General features: G+C 39.8%; 3 protein-coding genes across 6 annotated transcripts; 1 reads left to right on the top strand and 2 right to left on the bottom strand.

The window, feature by feature from the left end:
* Window positions 1-127: 127 nt before the first annotated feature.
* On the top strand, window positions 128-7,658 carry tert (telomerase reverse transcriptase). Of its 3 annotated transcripts, XM_029514384.1 has the most exons (16): window positions 128-390; window positions 472-1,753; window positions 1,822-2,011; window positions 2,090-2,243; window positions 2,341-2,508; window positions 2,602-2,763; window positions 2,851-2,952; window positions 3,076-3,161; window positions 3,269-3,385; window positions 3,481-3,552; window positions 4,228-4,416; window positions 4,673-4,799; window positions 5,855-5,916; window positions 6,232-6,356; window positions 6,452-6,589; window positions 7,522-7,658. In XM_029514384.1, exons 1-16 carry the CDS (start codon window positions 175-177, stop codon window positions 7,623-7,625), a joined length of 3,294 nt encoding a protein of 1,097 aa, XP_029370244.1. In that variant the 5' UTR covers window positions 128-174; the 3' UTR covers window positions 7,626-7,658. The 3 variants fall into 3 exon arrangements, 2 of the variants coding, with proteins under 2 accessions (XP_029370244.1, XP_029370243.1); XM_029514383.1 differs by having other exon boundaries at window positions 1,822-2,243; XR_003841259.1 differs by lacking the exon at window positions 7,522-7,658 and having other exon boundaries at window positions 1,822-2,243; window positions 6,185-6,356; window positions 6,452-6,572.
* An 884-nt stretch (window positions 7,659-8,542) lies between these two features.
* slc6a18 (solute carrier family 6 member 18) lies at window positions 8,543-13,264 on the bottom strand. The gene is made up of 12 exons (XM_029514855.1): window positions 13,111-13,264; window positions 12,159-12,299; window positions 11,654-11,791; window positions 10,990-11,171; window positions 10,790-10,900; window positions 10,579-10,691; window positions 10,362-10,490; window positions 10,122-10,278; window positions 9,786-9,990; window positions 9,551-9,710; window positions 9,289-9,451; window positions 8,543-8,749 (listed from the first exon to the last, which is right to left on the bottom strand). Exons 1-12 carry the CDS (start codon window positions 13,250-13,252, stop codon window positions 8,543-8,545), a joined length of 1,848 nt encoding a protein of 615 aa, XP_029370715.1. The 5' UTR covers window positions 13,253-13,264.
* Window positions 13,265-15,471: 2,207 nt separating this feature from the next.
* On the bottom strand, window positions 15,472-21,673 carry LOC115051095 (sodium-dependent neutral amino acid transporter B(0)AT1-like). Of its 2 annotated transcripts, XM_029514386.1 has the most exons (12): window positions 21,355-21,673; window positions 20,120-20,260; window positions 19,840-19,977; window positions 19,549-19,730; window positions 19,351-19,461; window positions 18,732-18,844; window positions 18,458-18,586; window positions 18,167-18,323; window positions 17,884-18,088; window positions 17,611-17,770; window positions 17,361-17,523; window positions 15,472-17,197 (listed from the first exon to the last, which is right to left on the bottom strand). In XM_029514386.1, exons 1-12 carry the CDS (start codon window positions 21,551-21,553, stop codon window positions 17,030-17,032), a joined length of 1,866 nt encoding a protein of 621 aa, XP_029370246.1. In that variant the 5' UTR covers window positions 21,554-21,673; the 3' UTR covers window positions 15,472-17,029. The 2 variants fall into 2 exon arrangements, with proteins under 2 accessions (XP_029370246.1, XP_029370245.1); XM_029514385.1 differs by having other exon boundaries at window positions 17,884-18,323.
* Window positions 21,674-22,462: the final 789 nt, after the last annotated feature.

Here is a 22,462-nt window from a genome sequence, read left to right as displayed (position 1 = left end):
CTCTCCATTGGTCGATTGCGATTTCCATGATCCAGTATGAGGCTGTCTGATTGGATACTTCTGTTAAACTGCTCTCTCATTGACTGACGGCGACGCGGGCCCTTGAAACAGCACTCGCCACGTTTAATACTGCGCGATGTTTCATTTTCCAGAGTGAAAACAAAGCGTTTCGGTATGTCGACAAATGATTTGTCCCGTGTGCTTGACATCCTCCGGTCACTTTATCGGCACATGCAGACGCTGGAGGAGTTCGCGGAAAGCGTCGTATTCAGGGAGGGACGGAGGGCAGTGCTGGTTGAACCGTCAGACACAAACCGCTTCAAGACATTCGTCCGGACTGTGTTTGTGTGCTTCGACAAAGAGCTACAGCAAGTACCAAGCTGCAGCCAGGTCAGTTTTCCCTGTCCTGTAGCGTTGTTTCTTGTTGCTGATACTAGCTGTGATGCTAACTTGCTTATGTCATGTCCACAGATCTGCACTCTGCCTGAGCTGCTGGCCTTTGTTCTTAACACTCTGAAAAGAAAAAGAAAAAGAAACGTCCTGGCACATGGCTATAACTTACAGTCTTTGGCTCAGGAAGGGAGGGATGCAGACCACTTCAAATTCAAAGGGGATATAACCCAAAGCGCTGCTTATGTCCATGGCAGCGACTTGTGGAGGAAAGTCACAATACGTCTTGGCACAGACATCACACGGTACATATTGGAAAGCTGCTCTGTGTTTGTGGCAGTCCTCCCTTCGTGTGTTTTCCAGGTGAGTGGTGTTCCTGTGTATGACAGGGTGTCCATGACTTCTGCACCCACTGGGTTTAGTATCCAGGTTCCTTCCAAGGCACGCAACAGCGCTCGATTTAAAAGCCATAGAAGGAAACACAAAGTTGAAAATCCTGCAGCCGGCAAGAGGAGGAATAAAATCAAGGTAGAAGAGAAGAAGGGGAAAAGAAAGAGAGAAACTGATGCGGGGGATGAGGAGGAGGTTGTGACTTGTTCAGGAAAGAGGAGGCGGAGAGAAGAGCACGAACCCACAAGGCAAATACAACAGGTTTGCTCTGAAACAGAGATGGAAGGGCAGCACACATCAGTGGAACAAGCACTATCTATAAAGCCTTTGGTTAGTGGCAGTACTGGTTCTAAACAGCCAGCAGAAACAGCCACACTTGCTATGGAGGGAGGACCTAGTTGGAGATCTGGGCTTTTCCCCCCTTTACCTCCTTCGCAGTGTTTTATCCGCACGCTGGGATTAATGTATGGTGGAAGGGGAATGCGTGGCTTCCTTCTCAACAGGAAGAAGAAGAGTGCTGATGGATCCCAAAGGCTTCAAGGGAAAGATCTTGTGAGAATAGTATTTTTTGAGGGACTGGCTTATCTAAACGGAGTTGAGCGGAAGCCAAAGAAACTTCCAAGACGCTTTTTAAGTGCAGTCCCTCTGTTCAGTCAGCTGTTGCGTCAACACAGGAGATGCCCGTACAACAGAATCCTGCAGAGGATGTGTCCTTTGGTGGAAAAGACTGATGCAGAAATGAGCTCCCTCTTGCCTCAGCACTGCGCACCTCATCGGGTTTTCCTGTTTGTGAGGGAATGTCTCTCCACTGTGATCCCACATGAGCTGTGGGGCTCTGACCACAACCGACTAAATTTCTTTGTGAGGGTTAGATGCTTCCTTCGCAGTGGTAAATTTGAGAGGCTCTCATTGGCAGAACTGCTGTGGAAGATGAAGGTGAATGACTGTGATTGGTTGAAGATCAGTAAAACAGGTAAGCAGGTGGTAAATAATTATTTTCTGCTGCTATATACTTTTGGTTGATGTAACTGCTCCCTATAGGCAGGTTCCCTCCAAGTGAGCTCTCATACCGGACACAGATCCTGGGTCAGTTCCTGACTTGGCTTCTGGATGGCTATGTTATAAGCCTCATCCGAGCCTGTTTCTATGTCACAGAGAGCATCACTCAGAAGAATGCTCTCAGGTTCTACAGACAGGAAATCTGGGCCAAACTGCAGGATCTTGCTTTCAGGTCTACACACGTACACACGCATCTGCAAAGGGTAATTTATGCAGACAAAGGGCTTAAAAACCATTTTTTGTGGTCTAGAAATCACTTTTCCAAGGGTCAGATGGAGGAGCTGACTTCAGCACAAGTGTTATCGCTCCCGAAAACCACTGTCATCTCACGCCTTCGCTTCATTCCAAAGACTGATGGAATGAGGCCTATCACTCGAGTCATAGGAGCAGATGCCAAAACACGGGTACATTTTTGCATGACGTTTAGGTTCTCAATGACTTGTCAGTTGCAATGTGTTTTGTGAGCATGCAAGGGCTTTTGGACTCCCCCCACCCCCGCAGCTTTACCGCGGGCGTGTCCGAGACTTGAGAGATATGCTGCAGGCCTGTGTTCAATCCACTCCATCCCTCCTGGGCTCTACAGTGTGGGGGATGACGGATATCCACAGAGTGTTGCAGTCTCTGGCTCCAGCCCAGAAGGAAAAACCTCAACCCCTCTACTTTGCTAAGGTAATTCTTTTTAATGCAATTATTTGTCTTTTAGCACAAAAATGAGGAAATTTCACCTACATTTATTCATGCTGTCATTACCCTGTTAATAAGGTTGACGTGAGTGGAGCTTATGAGAGTCTGCCCCATGACAAACTTATTGAGGTGGTTGGAGAGGCCCTGTCCCCTGTCCAGGAAGAGTTTTTTACTGTCCGTCGCTATGCCAAGATCTGGGCTGATTCCTACGAAGGCCTCAAAAAGTCCTTTATCAGACAAGTACTATCATTCCCTCATATATGCTCATGTATTTCCTTCTTTGGTGTACACATTATTTGACCAAGATTTTTGTTTGTATCCATACAGGCAGATTTCCTGGAAGAAAACATAGGATCCACAAACATGAAAGGGTTTGTGATGTCACTGCAGAAACGTGGCAAAGCTCATCATGCCATACTGGTAGAGCAGGTGCAACCCTTTGTGTCTTTTTTTTTAGTTAAAATATTTAATACCTTCCGCTTTGTGTTTTTTTTTTTTTTTTTTTTTTTTTTTTTTTCCTTTTTATCAATTCAACAATATTTTTTCTTGCAGCATTTCTGCTCAGATCTACAAGGCAGGGAGGCATTGCAATTTTTCACCCAAATGCTAACTGGCAGCATAGTTAAGTTTGGGAAAAAGTAAGCAACAACCCAAAATTACTTTTCTCAGCATCATTTCATAACCATTGCTTTTCTTCTGCATGAGGCTCAGGTAATGAAAGTGCCTTTGGGGTTGTGTTTTACAGGACATACTGTCAGTGCAGAGGAATTCCTCAAGGATCGGTTGTGTCCAGTCTGCTCTGCTGTCTCTGCTATGGTCACATGGAGAATGTCCTGTTCAAAGATATAAAAGAGAAGAAAGGGTACAGCGGATCTTGCTGTATTTTAGCTGTATTTTCATATGTGCAGCAGCAGAGGGCAGACTTTCTTCACCCTTCCATCTCTCTGTCTCCTGTAGGTGTCTGATGAGACTTGTGGATGACTTCCTCTTGATCTCCCCAGATTTGCATGAAGCGGAGTCCTTCCTGAAGTATGACTCGTGCCAGCTTTTTTTTATGTCACATGTAACTGCTTGTATGATGCAGTTGTCTTAACCGACACTTATTCTATATTGAGCAGAGCTGCCACATCTTTACTTGAGTACTTGTATGAAAATATGATTTAATAATATTATTAAACATTTTTATGTCAAACCTTAAGAAAATCCATTACCACCCACATTATTTATGGGCATTAAGATAAAGCAGTCAAATTGTCATTTCTGTAGATAAGGTTGAATTCTTTGGACTTGCGCTCATTGTGTTTAAATAGCAATCATTATTTTCAGCAAAATTATAATTAGAGACATTACAATATATTTTGACTTGCTATTCATTTTCCACACAATCCAATATATAAATGTACCAGTGTGTTTTTGTTTTAGTTTTTTTTTTTTTTTTTTCTCTTTAGTGTTCTATTTCTCCTATATTCTCTTTTGAATAGACAGAATGACTTAAGTTTCAACATTTAGAGGAGCAAATTATATTGCTCGATAATGCCAGCTGGTTTAATTCCACGTCAAACAGATTAGATTATAAAATCAAAGTTGTAGTAATATATAATGAAATTCAAGTACACAATCTTTGGAATTTGTACCGCCAAAGATTCAACACAATATGAAGCATTTTTTTTTTTTTAAAGCAGCTAATGTGCTCTTGGTGTGTAGGATCTTGCTGGCTGGGGTACCACAGTATGGGCTTATGGTCAACCCACAGAAAGTGGTGGTGAACTTTCCAGCATCAGAAAGCGTGGGCTCTTGTCCTGGCATTCGTGTGCTGCCCCTCCACTGCCTCTTCCCCTGGTGTGGCCTCCTGTTGGATACAAACTCACTGGACATACACAAGGACTATTCTAGGTGAAGGGTCCCGTCAGCTGTGATGATAATACTGATACTGAGAATTATGACAAGCAGTTTTCTATTGACGCAGAAAGATAGGGTTTGTTAGACTTTATGGTGTCTTGTAAGGTGTGTGAGTCCTCCTCTGTACCTTGTACCTTCAGATAAACTGAGACAATTTCTGTGTGTAGAGTATGACAAGTATTCTAGCAAATATAATAGTTAATGACTGCATCTGTTATTCCCAAAGTTGTTTTCTTTCCTTCCATGACAGCTATGCAGGCCTCTCTCTGCGCTACAGCCTCACTTTGGGTTCCTTCCATTCAGCTGGACAGCAAATGAGGAGGAAGCTGATGACCATCCTCAGACTCAAATGCCATGCCCTGTTCTTGGACCTAAAGGTCAGGAGAACAAAAATGCTTTTAAAAGTCAAAGAAAGTTTTCAAGGTCTGCGAATAAACACAGTTAACATCTATGCATTGATATTTGCATTTGCTTATACACTTCAAAGATTGAATTTCAAATTTATAAGGTTTTAATTTTCCCTGTGTATCTATACTTAATACCCAATAATTACAAAGTTGAACCCTTATTTATTTATTTATTTATCTTTTTGAAAAGTATAATCATCAGGTCAAATTTTGAATTGTCCAGTAATTAAAGACTAAATATCAGCAAAGCTAAAAAGGTCTAGTTCGGTTACAGCTACACTTGTGGTTGATTTACAAATGTTAGTATAGTCTATATGCTACATTAAAATTGATAAAATCTTATACTTTGTAAACACCAGCATCGAGTTTATCATCCAGGAGTGCTGCTGTACATACACCACAGATGTATAAACTGAAGCTGTTTTGTTTTTTTTGTTTTTTTGTTTGTTTTTTTTTTTTCCCTCACTTGAATTGAAGCAACATCCATTCACATTAACTTAGTGCTACCGGCATGAAAAGCAACACATTAGCTATATCATATTTAAGGAGCCTCCTCCCTCACAGGATGGCGCTTGTAAAGAAATTTGTGTGAACTTGCACTTCCTCTTGGAACTCCTGGACAGCACCTATCAGTGGTTAGAGTCAAAAATATCTGTAGTTACCAGTCGGAAATGTCCCAAAATAAACAGCAACCAAGTGGTACATAACAGTTACAAGTTTGTTTTCTAATAATGGGCTGTGACTCATGCAGTTTTACTGAAATACATAAGAGACAAGCAGATATCAATATGTAGAGTATGTACAGGTGAAACAATAAAGCAAAAAATAACATAATAATTTTCAACAGCCTATATTGCATATCATGAACAAATATTAAAGATGACTTATTTATACATTCCATAAACATTATTGGACTTTTTTTAGGTGTGTTAATCAAGTTAAAGTTTTTATTTTTCAATTTTACTTTTATTTCTGTACATGCACTTTTGTGTTGACTATAATAATACATTTATTTTCCGACTTAGACCAACTCTCTTGAGGCAATCTACAAAAACATCTACAAGCTGGTGCTGCTTCACGCATGCAGGTAAAGACCATAATTTACACAGATACCACTGTCTGTTAACCTGTATGAATTATTCAGATTAAGTTAAATTGAATGGCCAGTGTGATTAATGTGTCTCCATCAACAACCCAAGGCTCTGATGTCCAATGTTTGCTTTGACCTAATAAATGTGCCTGTAAAGATAATGCTACGATTAGAATAAACACATTAGAGGTTGGGAATCAATACCTACACTGAGCTGTGGAGAAATTGTTCTTTTTCTTTCCAGTGTAAATAACTGAATGGGCAGGACCTGCCACTGTATACTCTGTGGCCTCTTCATGTTTTTCTTTTTAGGTTCCATGTGTGTGCCCAGAGTTTGCCCTTTGGCCAGACGGTTGCTAAGAACCATTTCTACTTCCTGCAGATGATATGGGACATGGCTGAGTTTGCCAACAATCTCATCAGGCTCAGCAACAAAGGCAACATTTCCCCCTCATACATCTGCAAAATGATAAAATTGCACCAAATAAAAGCTTAATCTCATTACTTAACCTCTCTCTTCTCCTCTCTCCAGGATTGGCTTTAGGCAGTAGAGCTCAGACAGGAGTCATTCAATATGAAGCAGTAGAGCTTCTGTTCTGTCTTTCCTTCTTGGTGGTCCTGTCACAGCACCGACCTCTGTATAAGGATTTGCTCCCACACCTGCACAAACGTATGTACCCTCAGACAACTCATACATATCCAGAAATTATCCAATATGACCAACACAGCTATAGTAAAAACAAGCCAAAGCTGAAACATATGCAAGACACAGGTGGAAGACATGAACCCATTGAAAATAAGCAGAACAGGAAAAAGAAATGAATTGTTAACATAAAAGATACAGATTCATCATTGAATATTCTGTTATCCAAAAATTCTGTGGTCTCTGAGACCTCAAATGTGTTACTCAAGTTCAAAAATATTATGCTCAAAGGTTTTCTCATGGAAAACGTCAAATTGATTGGAAGGGTCAACGTTTTTGTTTTGTTTTTTTTTTAGTTTTTTTCCTTCCTTTATATTATTATTATTATTATTATTATTATTCATTCAGGGGATATTGCTCAAAACTACAGGGATGTAAACTGACACAAATCACGACTGATTCCAACACTGTTTCACAAGACTCCTACTTTTGATGAAGTCGTTCCTGCTGTGCCATGCTTGCTACTGTGTAAAGGCAACAGCTTTTTGACATTCTACAAGTATGTGTGTGAGGTGCCATCTGTGTGCAGGATGCTGCAATGAGATACCTACTGCAGCACCTAATCAAATAAAGTCCCAATAAGTGTGCTCAAACAAAATTGCAGGAGTAAATTGACTTCTATCTGAAGACTGTATGCAATAGCAGGCTTTGCACCCACAGAGAAACTTAGTCTTGAGGGGAAAGATAAAACATCCTTGTTGCAAAATGCCAGGAAGGCCAAACCCTTTAAATGTGGACTTTGTGAGATTAATCCAACTCACTACATGCATATTACGTGTACTCAAGTCAGTTTTATTGCACCTTTTAAAATAAATGTTTTCAGGCAAATTAAAGTCACAGGTCAACACCAATGCAGTAAAAAAGACTCCATTGTATCCTCTGCTGTCATACATATACAGGGAAGCGCAGTCTGGAGCGGCAACTTGGGGATCTGAGACTGGCCAGGGTCCGACAGGCCACAAACCCCAGGATCCCAGTTGATTTTTTAGCCATCCAGATGTAGACTACCACTAGGCTGCAGTTGCTGCCTCCAGCAATTGAGAAACCAAAGAATAGAAAGATATGAATAAGTATCAAGTTCAGATTTTGGTATTGTTGGGGGTTTTTTTTTCCCCCAAAATCCATTAAAGCTAGTTTCTCATTTGCTCTCTGTTTTTTTTTTTTTGTGTCTTGCGCAGGTTTGCAGATGATGCCATGAGCATTGAGCTGAAATCAGTCGTATGGATTTATATGATCTATCTGCGTGCCAAAATAATTAAATGTATCTGGTAAACAGTGTCACAAACGCTGGCAAGAGAGGAAAGCAGCACTTTGGCATCTGCTATAAAACACTTAAATGATAAACAAAAATCATAAAAACAACCAATAAAGCAACAAACTCCATATCAATAAAGCTGAACAACTGAAAATTATCAAGTTACCATACCAGCCTTTTTCTATCGAAAGTAGTTTGTCTCTCTGGACTTTGATTTACACTTTGTGGTAGTTTTCCATGGAGCAAAATAAGGCATGACATCACTTTGCAATTTATATACATGTATAATAGTCCCAGAAATATTGTCAGCTGCCAGAGTGAGTACATCAAATGGTGGCCTATACACTGATCTTTTAGGAAACAGCAGGAAGATTAAAATCTCATGCAAAAACTTTTTGCGACATTTGTGTTCAAATTTGAGGCTTTGTCAAAGTGGAGATAATTGTTGAATTCAACTGTTAAATTAATAATTGTTTTATCTTGTAGACCAGGTCCTGATAAATCCTGATAAATGAAAACATGAAAAGTTACAAGGGTAGTGCCTAATAAATTCAAAGTGAATCTTTAGATGTCAGTTGTCCTGTGATTTAAGAGGAAAGAGTTGGTGACAGTTGGAGACAGTCATCAGGAAAAATTGAGACTTGAATCCTCTCCAAAGCTCGTCATTACTTCCCTCCCTGTGTTTCAACCTCAAAGCTCTCGTTGCAGTATGGGTTGAGTTCAGTGCGAGGAGAAGATCCCTTGATCTTACAGCAGATTAATTTATAAATGACCACCAAGGGGATGGAGATCACTGGGATGGTAGAGAGGAGCACGATGATGGCAAAGACCCAGTCTGGGTATGGCTTCTGTTCTGTTTCAGGAAACTCTTTCTACAGAGACAGACAAACATATATTAGATATAATGACAAGACAATTATATTGAATGAATTTCAAAGTTGTTTAAAAAGTACAGCCTTATATATTAAATATAAAATGTGTGTGTGTGTGTGTGTTCTGACATGTCCATCATATTGGTAATTAACCAATGAGTCTGTTGTGACTCATTGGTTCATTTCAGTCTGGGTCCACCATGAGTCTCAAACATGTCAAAAATATGTTTTTTACTGATAATGTTGTCGGGGCATTGGGCCTGATCCAGATTTAACAAGAGGAAGTAAGTAGATGTGCTTTTTTTTTTTTTTTTTTAATCTGATGATAAAGCTCAATCAAAAGACGCAAGCCATTGAATGGGTTGATGAGAATGAAAATGATATGCGTCGTATGCTATGGCCATCACAGTCACCAGATCTCAACCCTATTGAACACTTATGGCAGACTGCTTCTTCAGAAATGCAATTTTTGAATATCTTTTGGAGGACTGATGTTCATCCCTCCAGTAGAATTAAAGTCAATGCCTCACAAATCTTACATAATTTGTGTTCCAGGAAGGATAGGTTGGGTGCTTCTGTGCCTGGATGACCACATAGGCAATCAGCACGACCAGGAGCATCACAGGACTGATAAACATCCAGCACGCCTTCCAGAAGATGTTGGGCCTTTTCCCCGTCATGAAATATATGTCATCACTGAAACTGGAGTGAGGACACAGGAGAGAAAATGCTGAACAAACTGCAATTAAAATTGTTCAGACTACGCTTGATATATTGAACAGGAGAAGAATAAGAAATTACGTTCTCATTCCACGGATATAAATGACTCCAATAATCTCAAAGAATGCAATGATGAGTAGAGGCACAGAGCCCACATAGCTGTTAAAAACTTCCACCCAATAGTTTCCTGACTGCAACGTGAAGATGAGAGCTACCAGGAAGGATATCAAGCAGAGGATTGCTGAAAAACAGAGAAAAATATTTTTAGAGGCCACTAACTACTGACCTTAAAAAAAAAACACAGCCCCAAATGTACCTGTCAGGAGCTCATGAGGGATCCACTTGGGCATCAGTTTGAGGTCATTGATGGGTGTAAGGACTCCTTCTAAATTTCCGAACATGGAGGAGAGCCCCAAGCTGAAGAGCATAACAAAGAACAGTATGGCCCATACCTGCGAGCCTGGCATTGATATTACTGCTTCAGTGAACACGATAAAGGCCAGGCCAGTGCCTGAAGCGCTCTGGAGAAGGAAGATGAAAGAGACAAGAAAGTAATTAGGAAGCCTGAATGTGTTAGTCCAGTATATGATGCCCTTGCTTCAGGAAAGAAATAGGATTTAAGGTCAAGATCACCGAAATGTGTTTTCAATACCTCGTCGAGGAACCTGTTCAGGTCGCAAATCCTCAGGGTCACCTTGTCCAGCTCAACAGGATTTGTCTGATTTAGATGCTCAACCCAGTTGTCGTAATTATCCACTGTCATGTCCTGATCTGAAAGTTCAAAGTGGTTGGTCAGAGCCAAGATGTTTCTGCAGAGGAAATAAAAAAGGATCAGACTCACTGGTACGAGAAAGCAAAGTTTTCTAATGACAGAACAGATGTTCATACGTACGCTTGTAGGCAGCTGGTGAAGGCAGTCTTAGCTTTAAATCCCAAAACGGAGAAGATGGATATGGAGGCATACAGAGATGTAGCACTGTTTATTATTCCTACTACAAGAGCATCCCTCTCACAGTTGTTTCTAATAGACACAGAGCAAGACTGTTTTGTTGCTGGGTAACGAAATCGTTGAAAAATGATCGCATATTTAAGGTAGTGCTAGTTCTTACTTCTCTGCATTATAGCTGGAGAAAGCTATGAGCCCTCCAAAGGCCACAGAAAGAGAGAAGAAGATCTGGGTGGCAGCGTCTAGCCACACCTGAGGGTCCAACAGCGTGCTCCACTGGAATAAGTACAAAGTTAACAAATCAGGTCATTGTGTCTGTGACAGAAGAGGCACATATGTCATCCCTTGTGACAGCAACAAACGAGCTCTCTCACCTTAGGAGAGAAGAGGTACAGGAGCCCATCAGTTGCTCCAGGCAGAGTGAGGGCACGGACGAGGAAAATGGTCAACACCAGGTAAGGGAAGGTGGCTGTCACATATACAGCCTGGAAATTTCAAATCAAACATTACTAGGATGCAATGGTAGATCTTTAAATTTGTGTTTATATATTTTTTTTTTGCTGGGATAACTAACCTTTCCCATGGACTCAATGCCTTTGATGAAACAGATGTAGACTATACACCAGGCGGTGGCCAGACAGATTACCAGCCACCACTGCATGGAGCCGCTGATCTCGATGCCAGGCGAAATATTCAGGGTCTCACGGTACCAGAAATAATTCACTGGCGTGCTCTTCTCACACTCCTCATTGTAGCCTTCATTGATCCGTGCACATGTGAAAAACCCATTCAGTGTTTAAGGATTATTTAAATGCTTGAAGTTATTTCTGTTTATTTTCATTTAACGGAGCTTATCACACATAAATTAATATTCAGTATCACATTTTCTTTGTGTTTTACATTTATAATGTGCTACCGCACACCGAAATATGACATCTAAGTATTGCGTGGCGATTACTGAAAACACAGGAAAATTTAATGAAAAAAATATGTGGACTTTGTCACACGTCACTGTGAAAAAACAATATTCTCTTTGTGTTTTATGCTCTACTGTAATATTCCTTTGTGCCATAAAACAACCCAGTAGTTTTCCTACTAAATCAGACCTCAAACACAAAGATCCACCTATTAAAACAGTCCCCTCTGTTTTAGTTCAGTATGTTAAGGGTAAATATATTTTGTGAAATAAACGCAATAACACAAATATAGGTTGACCAGCAGGTGAGTTTCCCTCTTACCTGTGAGATTGTCATTGACTGGACACTGGCTCCACGGCAGGGGATTTTGGAAGGAGTGAAAGAAGTACCAGAGCACCCAGGCCAGGATGGTGTTGTAGAAAATACCCACCAGGAATGACACCACCATGGAAGAAATGCCTACAAATAGAAAGTTATTTTGTGAGGGAGGAAAAAAAAATCCGTTTGCAAACTTTTTTTTAAAGACGTGATTTCTTTTTCAATGATATAGTGAGAAATTGTTCTATCTTGTTTTTAATGTTTTTAAACGCAACTTTCAAAGATGAGCCGTTCTGTGGTAATAGTCAAATTTATTTCTGCTACCTTTGCATTTGAGTCTCGAAGCATATTACACAAACACAAACAGCTGTAGTTTTGCTAATATTTAAAGTTTTACAGTTTTGCTATGACAGAATTTCATTAAAATAAAGCTGAATATTGAAAAGATGTATTTCTATGGTAGACAAAATGTACTAATACATTTTACTAATAATCCTAGGTGTCCTACCAAGTCCACCCAACATTGGTGAGATAGAGTTCCAGACACCGATGCTGCCCATGCGGAGCCTCTGTCCTATAGCCAGCTCCAGGTAGAGCAGAGGGAGGCCCTGGAACACCAAAGCTATCAGGTAGGGGATGAGGAACGCACCTGAAGACGAACATTGGCAAACATTCAGAGTTTTACAGGAGCCTTTACCAACATTCTTTGCAAAGAAATGTCAAGATCATTTTCTTGTCTTGTCCAAATGCTTCTTAATAAATAAATAATAATAAATAAAATAAATAAAAGCATAATAGGTTTCAAAACAAATTAATTTATTTATATATAAATGACAATGGAGTTACATCAAAGCACTTGATGTAACTTGTAGGGCAGATTCTTTTCAGGGCTGTATAAAAATGGAAATACCAAACAAAAAGATTGATGCAGATGGAAATATATTCTTGAAATCAGCTGACTGTTTTTTTTTTTCTTCTTTTTTTTTCAGTGTTGCTAAAAACATGAGTGGAGCAAAGTCAGGGGAGTGCAAACATTTAAAAAATGGTATTTAAATCCCAAATATGAAATAATGTGGTTATCAAACACACTAAAGTGAAATTAATGTGATTTGCTACTTAGCCAATGAATGTCAGGTGTTCTTTTGGGTTTGAAGACACCTGACTTAGTACTATGAAGAAGTAAATCCTGGAATTTGGTTTACTTAGAGAAAAGAAATGAAATGTCCCCTATTGATCAGGTAAGCATAGATGAGACTGTGTACAATGATTACCCAGCTCCATTTGTTGATGATTAATTTACACTAAAACAAAAGGACAATCTTTGCCGATCTGACAGTTTAACTTTTTAAAGCAATTTTAAAGATCCCTAGATTTCTTGTCAGGTGATAAAACACTTAATCTCTTACAAACAGATATTATGCAATGTCAACAGAAAATTTAACGTAAACGTAGCATCTCACCTCCTCCATAGATTTGGCACAAGAAGGGAAAACGCCAAACATTTCCAAGTCCCACTGCAAAACCAATACATGTCAGCAGATACTGCACCTTGTTGTCCCATTTAGGCCTCTCCTGAGCCCCGGAGTTGTTTTTTTTGCCCATCCTCAGCTGGCTTAGTGCAATTACAGTTATCTAACAGGATGTATCCCTCTTTTCTGACATACGCTTCATACAAGTAGTGTGTATTTCTTCATTCAATCCAGAGTTCTTGTCCTGATCTCAGCCTCAGTATACGTCAGAATGAATACTGACATGAGCAGGTTAGCGTCACTGATGTCCACTGTTCCCCTCTTGCCCTCTATCTGACTCCTTTTAGTGGGCTGTCTTTTAATAGCTTATCAGATTCAGCCATGAGTCAGAATTTCAGATTTCAAACAACTGTGTTGTTTCAAATGGGTGTAATCCTCAAATTAATGGATAACCTGGTGATGATGGTTCAGTGTTGTAAAAGGTTTAGATGCAGTCAATAAAAAAGAGACCTCATTAAGGTTTTGTCATGACCACAGTTTAGTAATCCAAACAAACGTAATCATAGAGCAAAATTTGATCATTAATATGCAAAAAAAAGAGAGACGTTTTACTTAAATGTTGTTACAACAGAACAGTAAAATTAACAAATGTACAGTAAATTACTGTAGATATCGTCAAAAGTGAAAACCTCCAGGGAAAAACAATTTCTGAGTATCTGTCCAAATGTGTCTGCTTCAGCAATCTTAGAAAATACAAAATGATTAAAATTAGAAAAAATCATAAAAAAACATATAAAATACTATAAAAAGATGCTCATATATACATATATAAGCAATTCATTATCTGTTAAAAAGAGGATATAGTTTAGGATATTTTCAACACTTTATCTTCCTGTCAAATCAATGTAAAGTTCAGCTGTTCTCTATTCACTCAGGTCAACTGCAACTTAATGCACAGTGTTGGTGTGTTGGTACTTGAGTAATGAGGAATATGCAGTGCTAAAGAAAAATTTTGACTTTTCTAGACACATTCTGAAAACACATACATTTAAATGGATATTGCATTGCTTTCAATGGGTGGCTTATGGGTACCACAACACAACAACACTTTAACCCACTTCAGCTAGCCAAACACTTTAAAAAGTGACACAATTGGCCAGTTGAAGGCCATGTGACTGAGCCATGATAACGCGAACATTACCTTCCAGGGGCATATTTACAGCCTGCAGTGTCGCCAATTTAGCAAATTTGTTTTGCTGCCCCACAAGAATGAAGCATACCTCTTTTGTCTACTCTGTTCAGTGACTGACAGATGGGCAGAGGTGCACTTTGGGCGGTTGTGTACTGTGTGACAGATAAAATAAGAACTTCTAGCTTCTATCTTTGTCTCTGACTGATCATTTTACAAGTAAATATAGCCAAAGTCATACCACAGTGTTTGTCTTGACTCATGTGGGTACCGATTTTGTTGCATTTTACTAACGCACAACAGCAGAAGGGAAATGGCTTGGAAATTACTGCTGGTTATCATGTCGTCATAGTTGGCCACGCCTCATATTCTGGCTACAGAAACAGAAAAACAAGTGGCTGAGAGCAGCTTTACTAGGAAGTATATGTAAGCTTACAGAGAAGAGAAGCAAATAGATAGAGGGCTGAAACTGGCTGACAAGATATGAATGAGATGCAGTTTCATCATCCTCAATATCAAATGCAAGTTTTTGGTCCAGTCTTTCTTAATCTGCAGCATCCGTTTTGATTGCAGATTGCAATTGTAGTCACAACGCTTATCTGCTGATTAAAAAGCAACTGAGTCAATATAATAGTCATGACAATAATAAAAGCCTCATATGTACATATCTTCTCTGCATCTGTGAACTTTCACCTTAGTATCACTGTGAATTCAGGCATAATATATCACAGGATATTATCACTGAGCGGGAATGTAGAAATAGACAAACTGATATTGTTTTTGTTGTGTTTGTTATTTTGTGAAATAATAGCTAATGAAGAACAGATTTAAAATGTACACTGATTAGTTCATCATACTGTAGAGCAGTGAGTCTCATATATCCAAATTCATGTATTTGTATATTAAATTACAGGAGCTGTATAAAATTAAATTCGTTGCAGAAATGAACTATTAAACCTCTAGAAGTGTGCCTGTTAAAATATTTTATTCACCTAACTACATATTAGAAATATTATTTAAATCTATAAAAGAGAGAGAGCGCTATGCACATACAGGGATGCATAAATGGTTGTGTTTCATATTAATTAAAAACAAACAACAACTATAACCATATCAATTTTATTGTTTTATTAAACTTGCTTATATAAATCAAATATGTCATTAACATAAACTATGTGCTCACACCATGATGCATCATATAAAAATTCATCAGCTTTTATTTTTAACATATGTACAGACTTTGCCACAGATATTTCACATATGTTATGAACTAATATTGTCACATATTCAGAGCATGTGATGATAATATATCCACTTTTAGTCAACACATACAGTATGCTACATTTCTATATGAGACAAAACAGTCACATGAATGCTGGTAAAGTTTACAAATATCTGAAATCATACCTCACACTACAAATCTTGATGTTGTTAATATCATTGCTGAGGCGTGATGTGGTGGGTAGTGGCTCAGACAGGTCAGGTGAGTTTCTAATATGTCCACATTAAGAATGTGGTCTTTCTGTATTTATTAGCCCAGTGATAGGTTGCTGACCTGGCGTTATCCTGACCCTCTGTCTCTCTGTAATTTTCCACAGAAGCGTAACTGGAACACTGTGGATACTGAAACTCCTAAGAACACATTTTGTATTCACATCCCACGGTTTTAGTTAAAAGCTTATTAACTCCTGTATTTGACACTGTTAGCACACAATATAACCTGACATGGTTTGTACAAACTGCAGCTATGAATTGTGTGTGTACGTGTGTGTGTGTGTGTGTGTGTGTGTGTGTGTGTGTGTGTGTGTGTGTGTGTGTTTGTGTGTGTGACAGGGACAAGGAGGTGTGTATAATGTTGATACTCATCCCTGTCTTGTGTTCACTGCAGAGTGACTCCAGATTTGTAAGCTGTCTCTTCTTGTCTGGGAACATGAACATTGTCTGGAGTCTCATCTTCTGTACTGTCCAAAAATTCTCAGCAGACTTATGGCCTCTGTGGTTATGAGGCTGTAGGCCAACATGGTAGTGCTCCCACACCTCATCACCTCTTTAAACAGCTCAGCATAGTTCTGCTGACTTTAGAATGACAGTTTGGTGCGTGTGTGTGTGTGTGTGTGGCCCGTGTTGCCAGTTTTTGTAATGCAAGCAGATATTCCCTTTGATGATTGTAGATAAAGTTAATGTAACTCTCTTTCCAAACATATACAGTTTTGGTCATGGAATAAAAAGTCCTCTTAGCCATGAACTGCAAAGTTACAGCTCATGCACATACCTAAATTATAACAAAGCTAATCAGCTAAATTAGGAGTAGATTGTGAATTATTGAATAATTAACAACATGGAGGTAAAATTCTGTTAAAAGTGGTGTTGGTGTTTTAAAGGGACAAAAAAAATAGTGACTAAACTTACAAGCATGCTGTGTTCATATACAAATCTATAAGCCTGTTGCTGAACAGGATCAGCAGCTATAGAGCGCAGAAGAAAAACAGTCTTGCAATTATTTAAAAAAAAGGCTGTAAAACAATAAATGTAATGATAGTTCAGCCACAAAACTGGAGCATAAACATGATCAGTTTACATTAGCAGTCACCAATGTCACTAACAGTTCAGCCATGCGCATACCCCATAGAATGCATCTGAAAAGCTAATAAATAAAACATGTTTTTAGTCAAAGCAACACGGCAAATAAATTAAAAACATGCATCTTTTCCAATGTTACAATCATTGCATAATTTGTTCTCTTGATGTGATTTTTTTCTTACAGCAAACAAAGACCAGCCGACATAATGCATACACAGGCACTACAAGGCTGGGGACGCCTGCCAAAAGAAATATGACTGCGCCTATCCATGAGGGGTAGGGTACTGATGCTAGAGACGGAAAGTCCACCTGTAAACCACAAAACAGTAAGATTACTGATATCAGGAATCATTATATCCTGTAGTGTAAGCAAGATTCAGCATTAGGTACAGAAATCATCATCGCTTTCTCTTTTTCAATCAGACATCCAAATGTGAATTCTTAGATTACTGATAAAAGTTCATGTGCTTACGGAGTTGGGGTCCCAGACTAAATAGGTGAGCTCCTCCTGGGCTTGAGTTACCAGGTAGAAAACTAATATAACCAGGATGATGAGAGGACTGATCAGTCTCCATGAAACCTGCCAGAAGATTGAGGGCTTGTGTCCAATCATGAACTCCAAGTCCTTATTGAATCTGACACACAAAATGGTTTTAAAAGTTTAAAAAGCTGAGTAGTATCATACAATACCATATTCATTAAATATAGGTTTGTGCACTGACCTGTCTATGCCGTAGACGTAAACGACAGCTAACAACTCAAACAGTCCAATGGTCAGGAGTGGAACAGACCCAGCAAAGTTGTCGAAGAGCGTTACCCAATAAAGCCCTGAGGGCTGCGCAAACAAGAGGGAGATGATGAAGGCGACAACACATGTTGTTCCTGAAGTGTACACACACACAGAAAAAAGAGAGAGAGAGAGTTTGTTTATCTGAAAATCAATTAATCTGGAGTTGCAAAGCTGACATGTACATTTTAACTATGAAACAGAATACCAGTCAGTGCTTCTTGGGGCCATTTTTTAGGAAACATGTGCAGGTCTTTCAAGGGCACCACCACTCCTTCAATGTTCCCAATCAGGGTCGAGACCCCCAAACAGAGGAGCATGACGAAAAATAGGACGGACCACGCAGGAGATCCGGGCATCTTGGTGATGGCTTCTGTAAACACAATAAAGGCCAAACCTGTTCCCTCCACTCCCTGAGCAAACACAGTGCTGATTAGAGCAAAACACAGTCGTGACTGAAGAAAATGAAAAATATTCAACAATATTAGTACCTCACTGAGGAGCTTGTGCATGTCACATCTTTTCATGGCCAGCCCATCAACAATCTCAGGATAGGAGCTGTTGAGATGAGTGAACATTGTCTCATAGTTGCTTGTAGTGATGTTTTCTTCGGGAAGTTCAAACGCATTCAATAACTTCATGATGTTTCTAGAAACACAATATGTTTCTGATTAGCAACTCTCCATATATTTTTAAATACACATATGCACTCGGAGTTGTTTATCACAAAATAAAAAAAAAAAAAAAAAGGGCCTGCTTACGGTCTTTGAAACTGTACTCACTCACTGATACAGTTGTCATATTTCTCAGTGGCCCTGAAGCCGATGATGGAGTAAGTGACTGTGGCAGCGTAGACTGAGGTGAAGCCAGTTATCGCAGTCAGGATCACGGCATCTTGCATACAGTTGTTGCTTGAAAAAGAGAAGAAGATGAGGGGTGCCTCATATCTGACAGAAGCCGCCCTCTTATGAAGTGGGCTAGATAAGAGTTGAACGGGCTGTTTTGTTTGTTTGTTTTTGGTAATGGAGGACATCAGGTCTTTTAAATGTCACTTACTGAACAGGGTTGTAGCTGGAGAAAGAGATGAGGCCTCCCCATGCTATACTGAAGGCATAGAAGACCTGGGCACCTGCATCCAGCCAAGTTGTAGGCTTCATCAACTCCTCCACCTGCAAAATCATTTGGCTTTGAGAAACACCGGTGGCTGGCCAAGTATCAGACTTTTCCCATTGTCAAATTTTCAAAAATAATCAGACAGCTTTTCTGTTCACCATGTTCATTTAGAACAGATCCACAAAGCTGAACTCCCTCAAATAGTGGGGGCTTCCTTTGACTTCAGCTGCAGAAGGTAACTCATGGGAGGTCTTTTTTTCTAATTCCCTGTTGAATGAAAGGTCTACCATACCACTGTTTTAGTTTGAAGCCTAGTTTTGATTGGGTTATGGTTCATAGAGTTGAGGATTAGGATGGAATCTGAGGTTGTTAACTTGGCACTATATCTTACCTGACAAGCTTGGCTGGCCAGGTGGGGCTATCCATGGTACTGAAAGTGTGTGTGGGGGGGGTTAATTTCTTGGGTGTTCAATTAATATTTAATATATTGCTTTGTTGTGCATGACTGCCCATCTCATATATAGTTCATATAGAGTCTTGCCCTGTCAAGAAGTGAACGTACGCTTGGTGTGAAAAGGAACTTTATTCCACTCAGAGCTCCTTTAAGAGTCAGTCCTCGCACCAGGAAGATGGCCAGCACGATGTACGGCAGGATGGCAGTGACGTACACCGCCTGAAGTGATGACAGCACAGTAAAAAGGGTGTAATAATAATGACGGTGGTAATTCAGTAATATTGTTTAACAAAGGGTTCAACAAACCTTGCCTGAGGTGCTGATCCCCCGGATGTAGCAGATACAGATGAGTATCCAGGCAGCCAACAGGCAGACAACTATGGGCCAGTGGAGTCCCTCTGAGTCAGCTATTGAGGTTGAACTATTTAAAGATACTTGGTAAAAATAGTAATCCACAGAAGAGCTCTGTTGACACTCGGGAACAAATTCTGCAAGGAAGAAACAGATCTTTGAAAATATATTCATCATGAGCACAGTGTAGGGTGCTTACGCAAGTGTGTGTGTGTGTGTGTGTGTATGTGTAGTATTTCTGAATACCTGTCCCATTGTCGTTGAGAGGACACTGACTCCAGGGCAGAGGGTCTTGAAAGGAATTAAAGAAATACCACATGATCCAGGCGATTAAGGTGTTGTAGTACAGTCCAACCAAAAAGGACACCAACATGGAGGCTATACCTACGAGACAGCGTCAAGATTGCATGAAATCAGATATTTATTGGGTTAACTCTTTGGTGATTTTCCACTTTGATTCTAATTAATTATTCTTTAATTTTGCCCCCACTTTGGACTAATTATTCCTTAGGCCTATTTCACCTACCAATCCCAGTCAGGTATGGACTGATCGACCTCCACACTCCCACACTGCCTTTCCTGAGACGCTGGCCGATGGCGAACTCCATCAGCAGGAGAGGCATTCCCTCCAGCACCAGCAGTATCAGGTAGGGAATCAAAAAGGCACCTGGAAAATGTGCATTGGTGATCAATGGTAGACTTTATAACTGACAATCTTAAACCTTTCTTTAACGGCCCGGATATAAGTGTTGCCTGCTTGAGCAGGAAAATAAAACTTGGGAGTGGAAAAAAACTTTATCTTTGGTTGTAAGCTACTGCAGGCTGTTACAAGGGTTATTAATATCATTAATGACCCTTGGGTGTTGTACTTGTGACCTCTGTCACTCAGTGACTCAGGAGATCAGAGCTTGATTACTGTCGGTTTTCAGACAAAAATACCCTTTTTTGCCACAATTTTGGTTAATTTTGCGCAGTCATAAAAATACAAATTGTGGCTCCAAAGATGCGAGGACTGACTATACTGCTCTATCAGTTACACATTGCCTGTCCTGTCTCTTAATATCACTGTTATTCTGCAATTCCAACAGAATCTGCATCTTTCCTGGTTGCTGCATTGTCAATCTTTAAAGTTTTGACATGTCAAGTTCCTGGAAGAAAAACCCCTGACCCTAAGCAATGTCCAGCATGAAGGCACGCGATAACTACATAAATAATAATAACTACACTGCCTAGGCAGTGTTTTAGAACTCATCAAACTTGGCTGTAATTGAGATGTTTGACGTAATCACTCTCAAGTTGCAAACATGGGACTCCTTCCAGTGGGGACGATCCAAAGCCAGATATCAGTTGCAGCAACCAAAAACAAACACAAACCACAATAGACATATTTGGAAATATAAGCTAGCAACAGAGTAGAAAAGATGCTCACCATAACCACCAGCCATAACAAAATGGAACAATCCTTATATGTACTCTGCTGCCTGCATAAACCAACAGCGAGTTGATCACATACGAGAAAATCTAAATCCTTTCTACATTGATTGTCAATATTTCGGCTGCATAGTGATTCATTTTACACGCAGACAGATATGAAAAAGAAACTCAAAAGAACAGCAATTTCTTTGAAAGTTCAGGGGTCCAAGGGTCCTTCCGTGACATACCGTCAGCAGTCCTTCCAGGAATAAGATATTAAAAAAAGACCTAACTGTTACGCTCAGCCATTCAGCCAGATGTTCCTCCATCACTTTTGTCTTGACTTACCTCCTCCATGACTTTGACATAGGTAAGGGAACCGCCAAACATTGCCGATCCCAATGCAGAAGCCAACACAGGTGAGGATATATTGGGCTTTATTGTCCCATTTGGGCCTGTCGCTGGCCTCCTCCTTGTCCAGTCTCTCCAGATCATCATAGTTAAGGATTCGAAGATCCAGGCCCGAGTTGGGAAAGGCCAGCCCCATTGCAACCCAGCTGAAGCAAAGATGTTCACACTAACGTTCTTGTCAGTTGAAGTGAGCTGCTGGAGTATGCCCTTGCCAAGGGTGAGACATGTTTATGATCTTTTACTTTATCTGGTGCAGTTCAGATTGGCTATTGCGCACTCTGTACTTCTATTTTTATGCTACCAGTCTTGCTGAGTTGTTGCTCCAAGAATATTAATATGGGGTATCAAGTGAAAAGGACTGTTGAATGGAAGGTTCGCCAAACTAACTCTAACTTTACAGCTGAGGCAGTCACTCACTGGGTAGAGTTTCCGCTTAAGAATGAAATCCACCCTCCAAGTGTGTCAAAGGGAAAAAACCTTCAGTTGCTTCCAGCCATGTCACTGGATTTATGAACTCATGTAGAGATGATAGACAGTTTGATGATTTTCCGAAAAAAACAAAAACAAAACAACACCTACTTAAAACTAACAGTAAAAATAGTTTTCAGTTGCCCTGGCCCTTGTTGATGTGTGACGGTATTGTGCATCAACCTATTAATGCTGTTTAATAATGATGAATAGGATGAAAAGAGTAAACAACCCATTCTTATCAACTGGTTTGAGATTATAACTCCCATAGAGGGGAGGAAAAAATGAAATGAAAAATGAAAGGTGATGATCATTGTAGCATCACAGCAATCCTTTATGATTATATCCTGCGGAAAAAAAGGCAGAAAGGACATCTACAAATTTACTGGGTTTTTGTTGTTGTTGTTGTTTTTGTGTATTGAACCTCAAGAACTTTTGATGTCATGGTAATTTTCCAGCATGGACCGACTCCTTCGTGGCATGACAATATGTCAGGACATAAAGGGTGTCAATATCATTTTTGATTGATATTGGAACCCAAAACCACATTGCTCTTACGCTGTCTTTTTCCATCGTG

This window comes from Echeneis naucrates, chromosome 11, assembly GCF_900963305.1.
Source record: "Echeneis naucrates chromosome 11, fEcheNa1.1, whole genome shotgun sequence".
Classification (NCBI taxonomy): Eukaryota; Metazoa; Chordata; class Actinopteri; order Carangiformes; family Echeneidae; genus Echeneis; species Echeneis naucrates.
The sequence above is the reverse complement of the archived record's forward strand: the minus strand, read 5'-3'. Positions and strand labels throughout refer to the sequence as shown.

Bases quoted from the DNA above. Each gene is read 5' to 3' on its own strand.
- tert (XM_029514383.1), top strand. From the start codon at position 175: ATGTCGACAAATGATTTGTCCCGTGTGCTTGACATCCTCCGGTCACTT. The intron at 4,417-4,672 runs GTGAAGGGTCCC...CTTCCATGACAG, and splicing joins ATACACAAGGACTATTCTAG to CTATGCAGGCCTCTCTCTGC. The intron at 6,357-6,451 runs GCAACATTTCCC...TCCTCTCTCCAG, and splicing joins CATCAGGCTCAGCAACAAAG to GATTGGCTTTAGGCAGTAGA.
- slc6a18 (XM_029514855.1), bottom strand. From the start codon at position 13,252: ATGGGCAAAAAAAACAACTCCGGGGCTCAGGAGAGGCCTAAATGGGAC. The intron at 11,792-12,158 runs GTAGGACACCTA...TTCTATTTGTAG, and splicing joins ACCAATGTTGGGTGGACTTG to GCATTTCTTCCATGGTGGTG. The intron at 10,279-10,361 runs GTACGTATGAAC...TTTCCTCTGCAG, and splicing joins TTCACCAGCTGCCTACAAGC to AAACATCTTGGCTCTGACCA.
- LOC115051095 (XM_029514385.1), bottom strand. From the start codon at position 21,553: ATGGGGCTGGCCTTTCCCAACTCGGGCCTGGATCTTCGAATCCTTAAC. The intron at 19,462-19,548 runs GTTTGTTGAACC...TCATCACTTCAG, and splicing joins GGATCAGCACCTCAGGCAAG to GCGGTGTACGTCACTGCCAT. The intron at 17,198-17,360 runs GTAAGCACATGA...TGTGGTTTACAG, and splicing joins TAGTCTGGGACCCCAACTCC to GTGGACTTTCCGTCTCTAGC.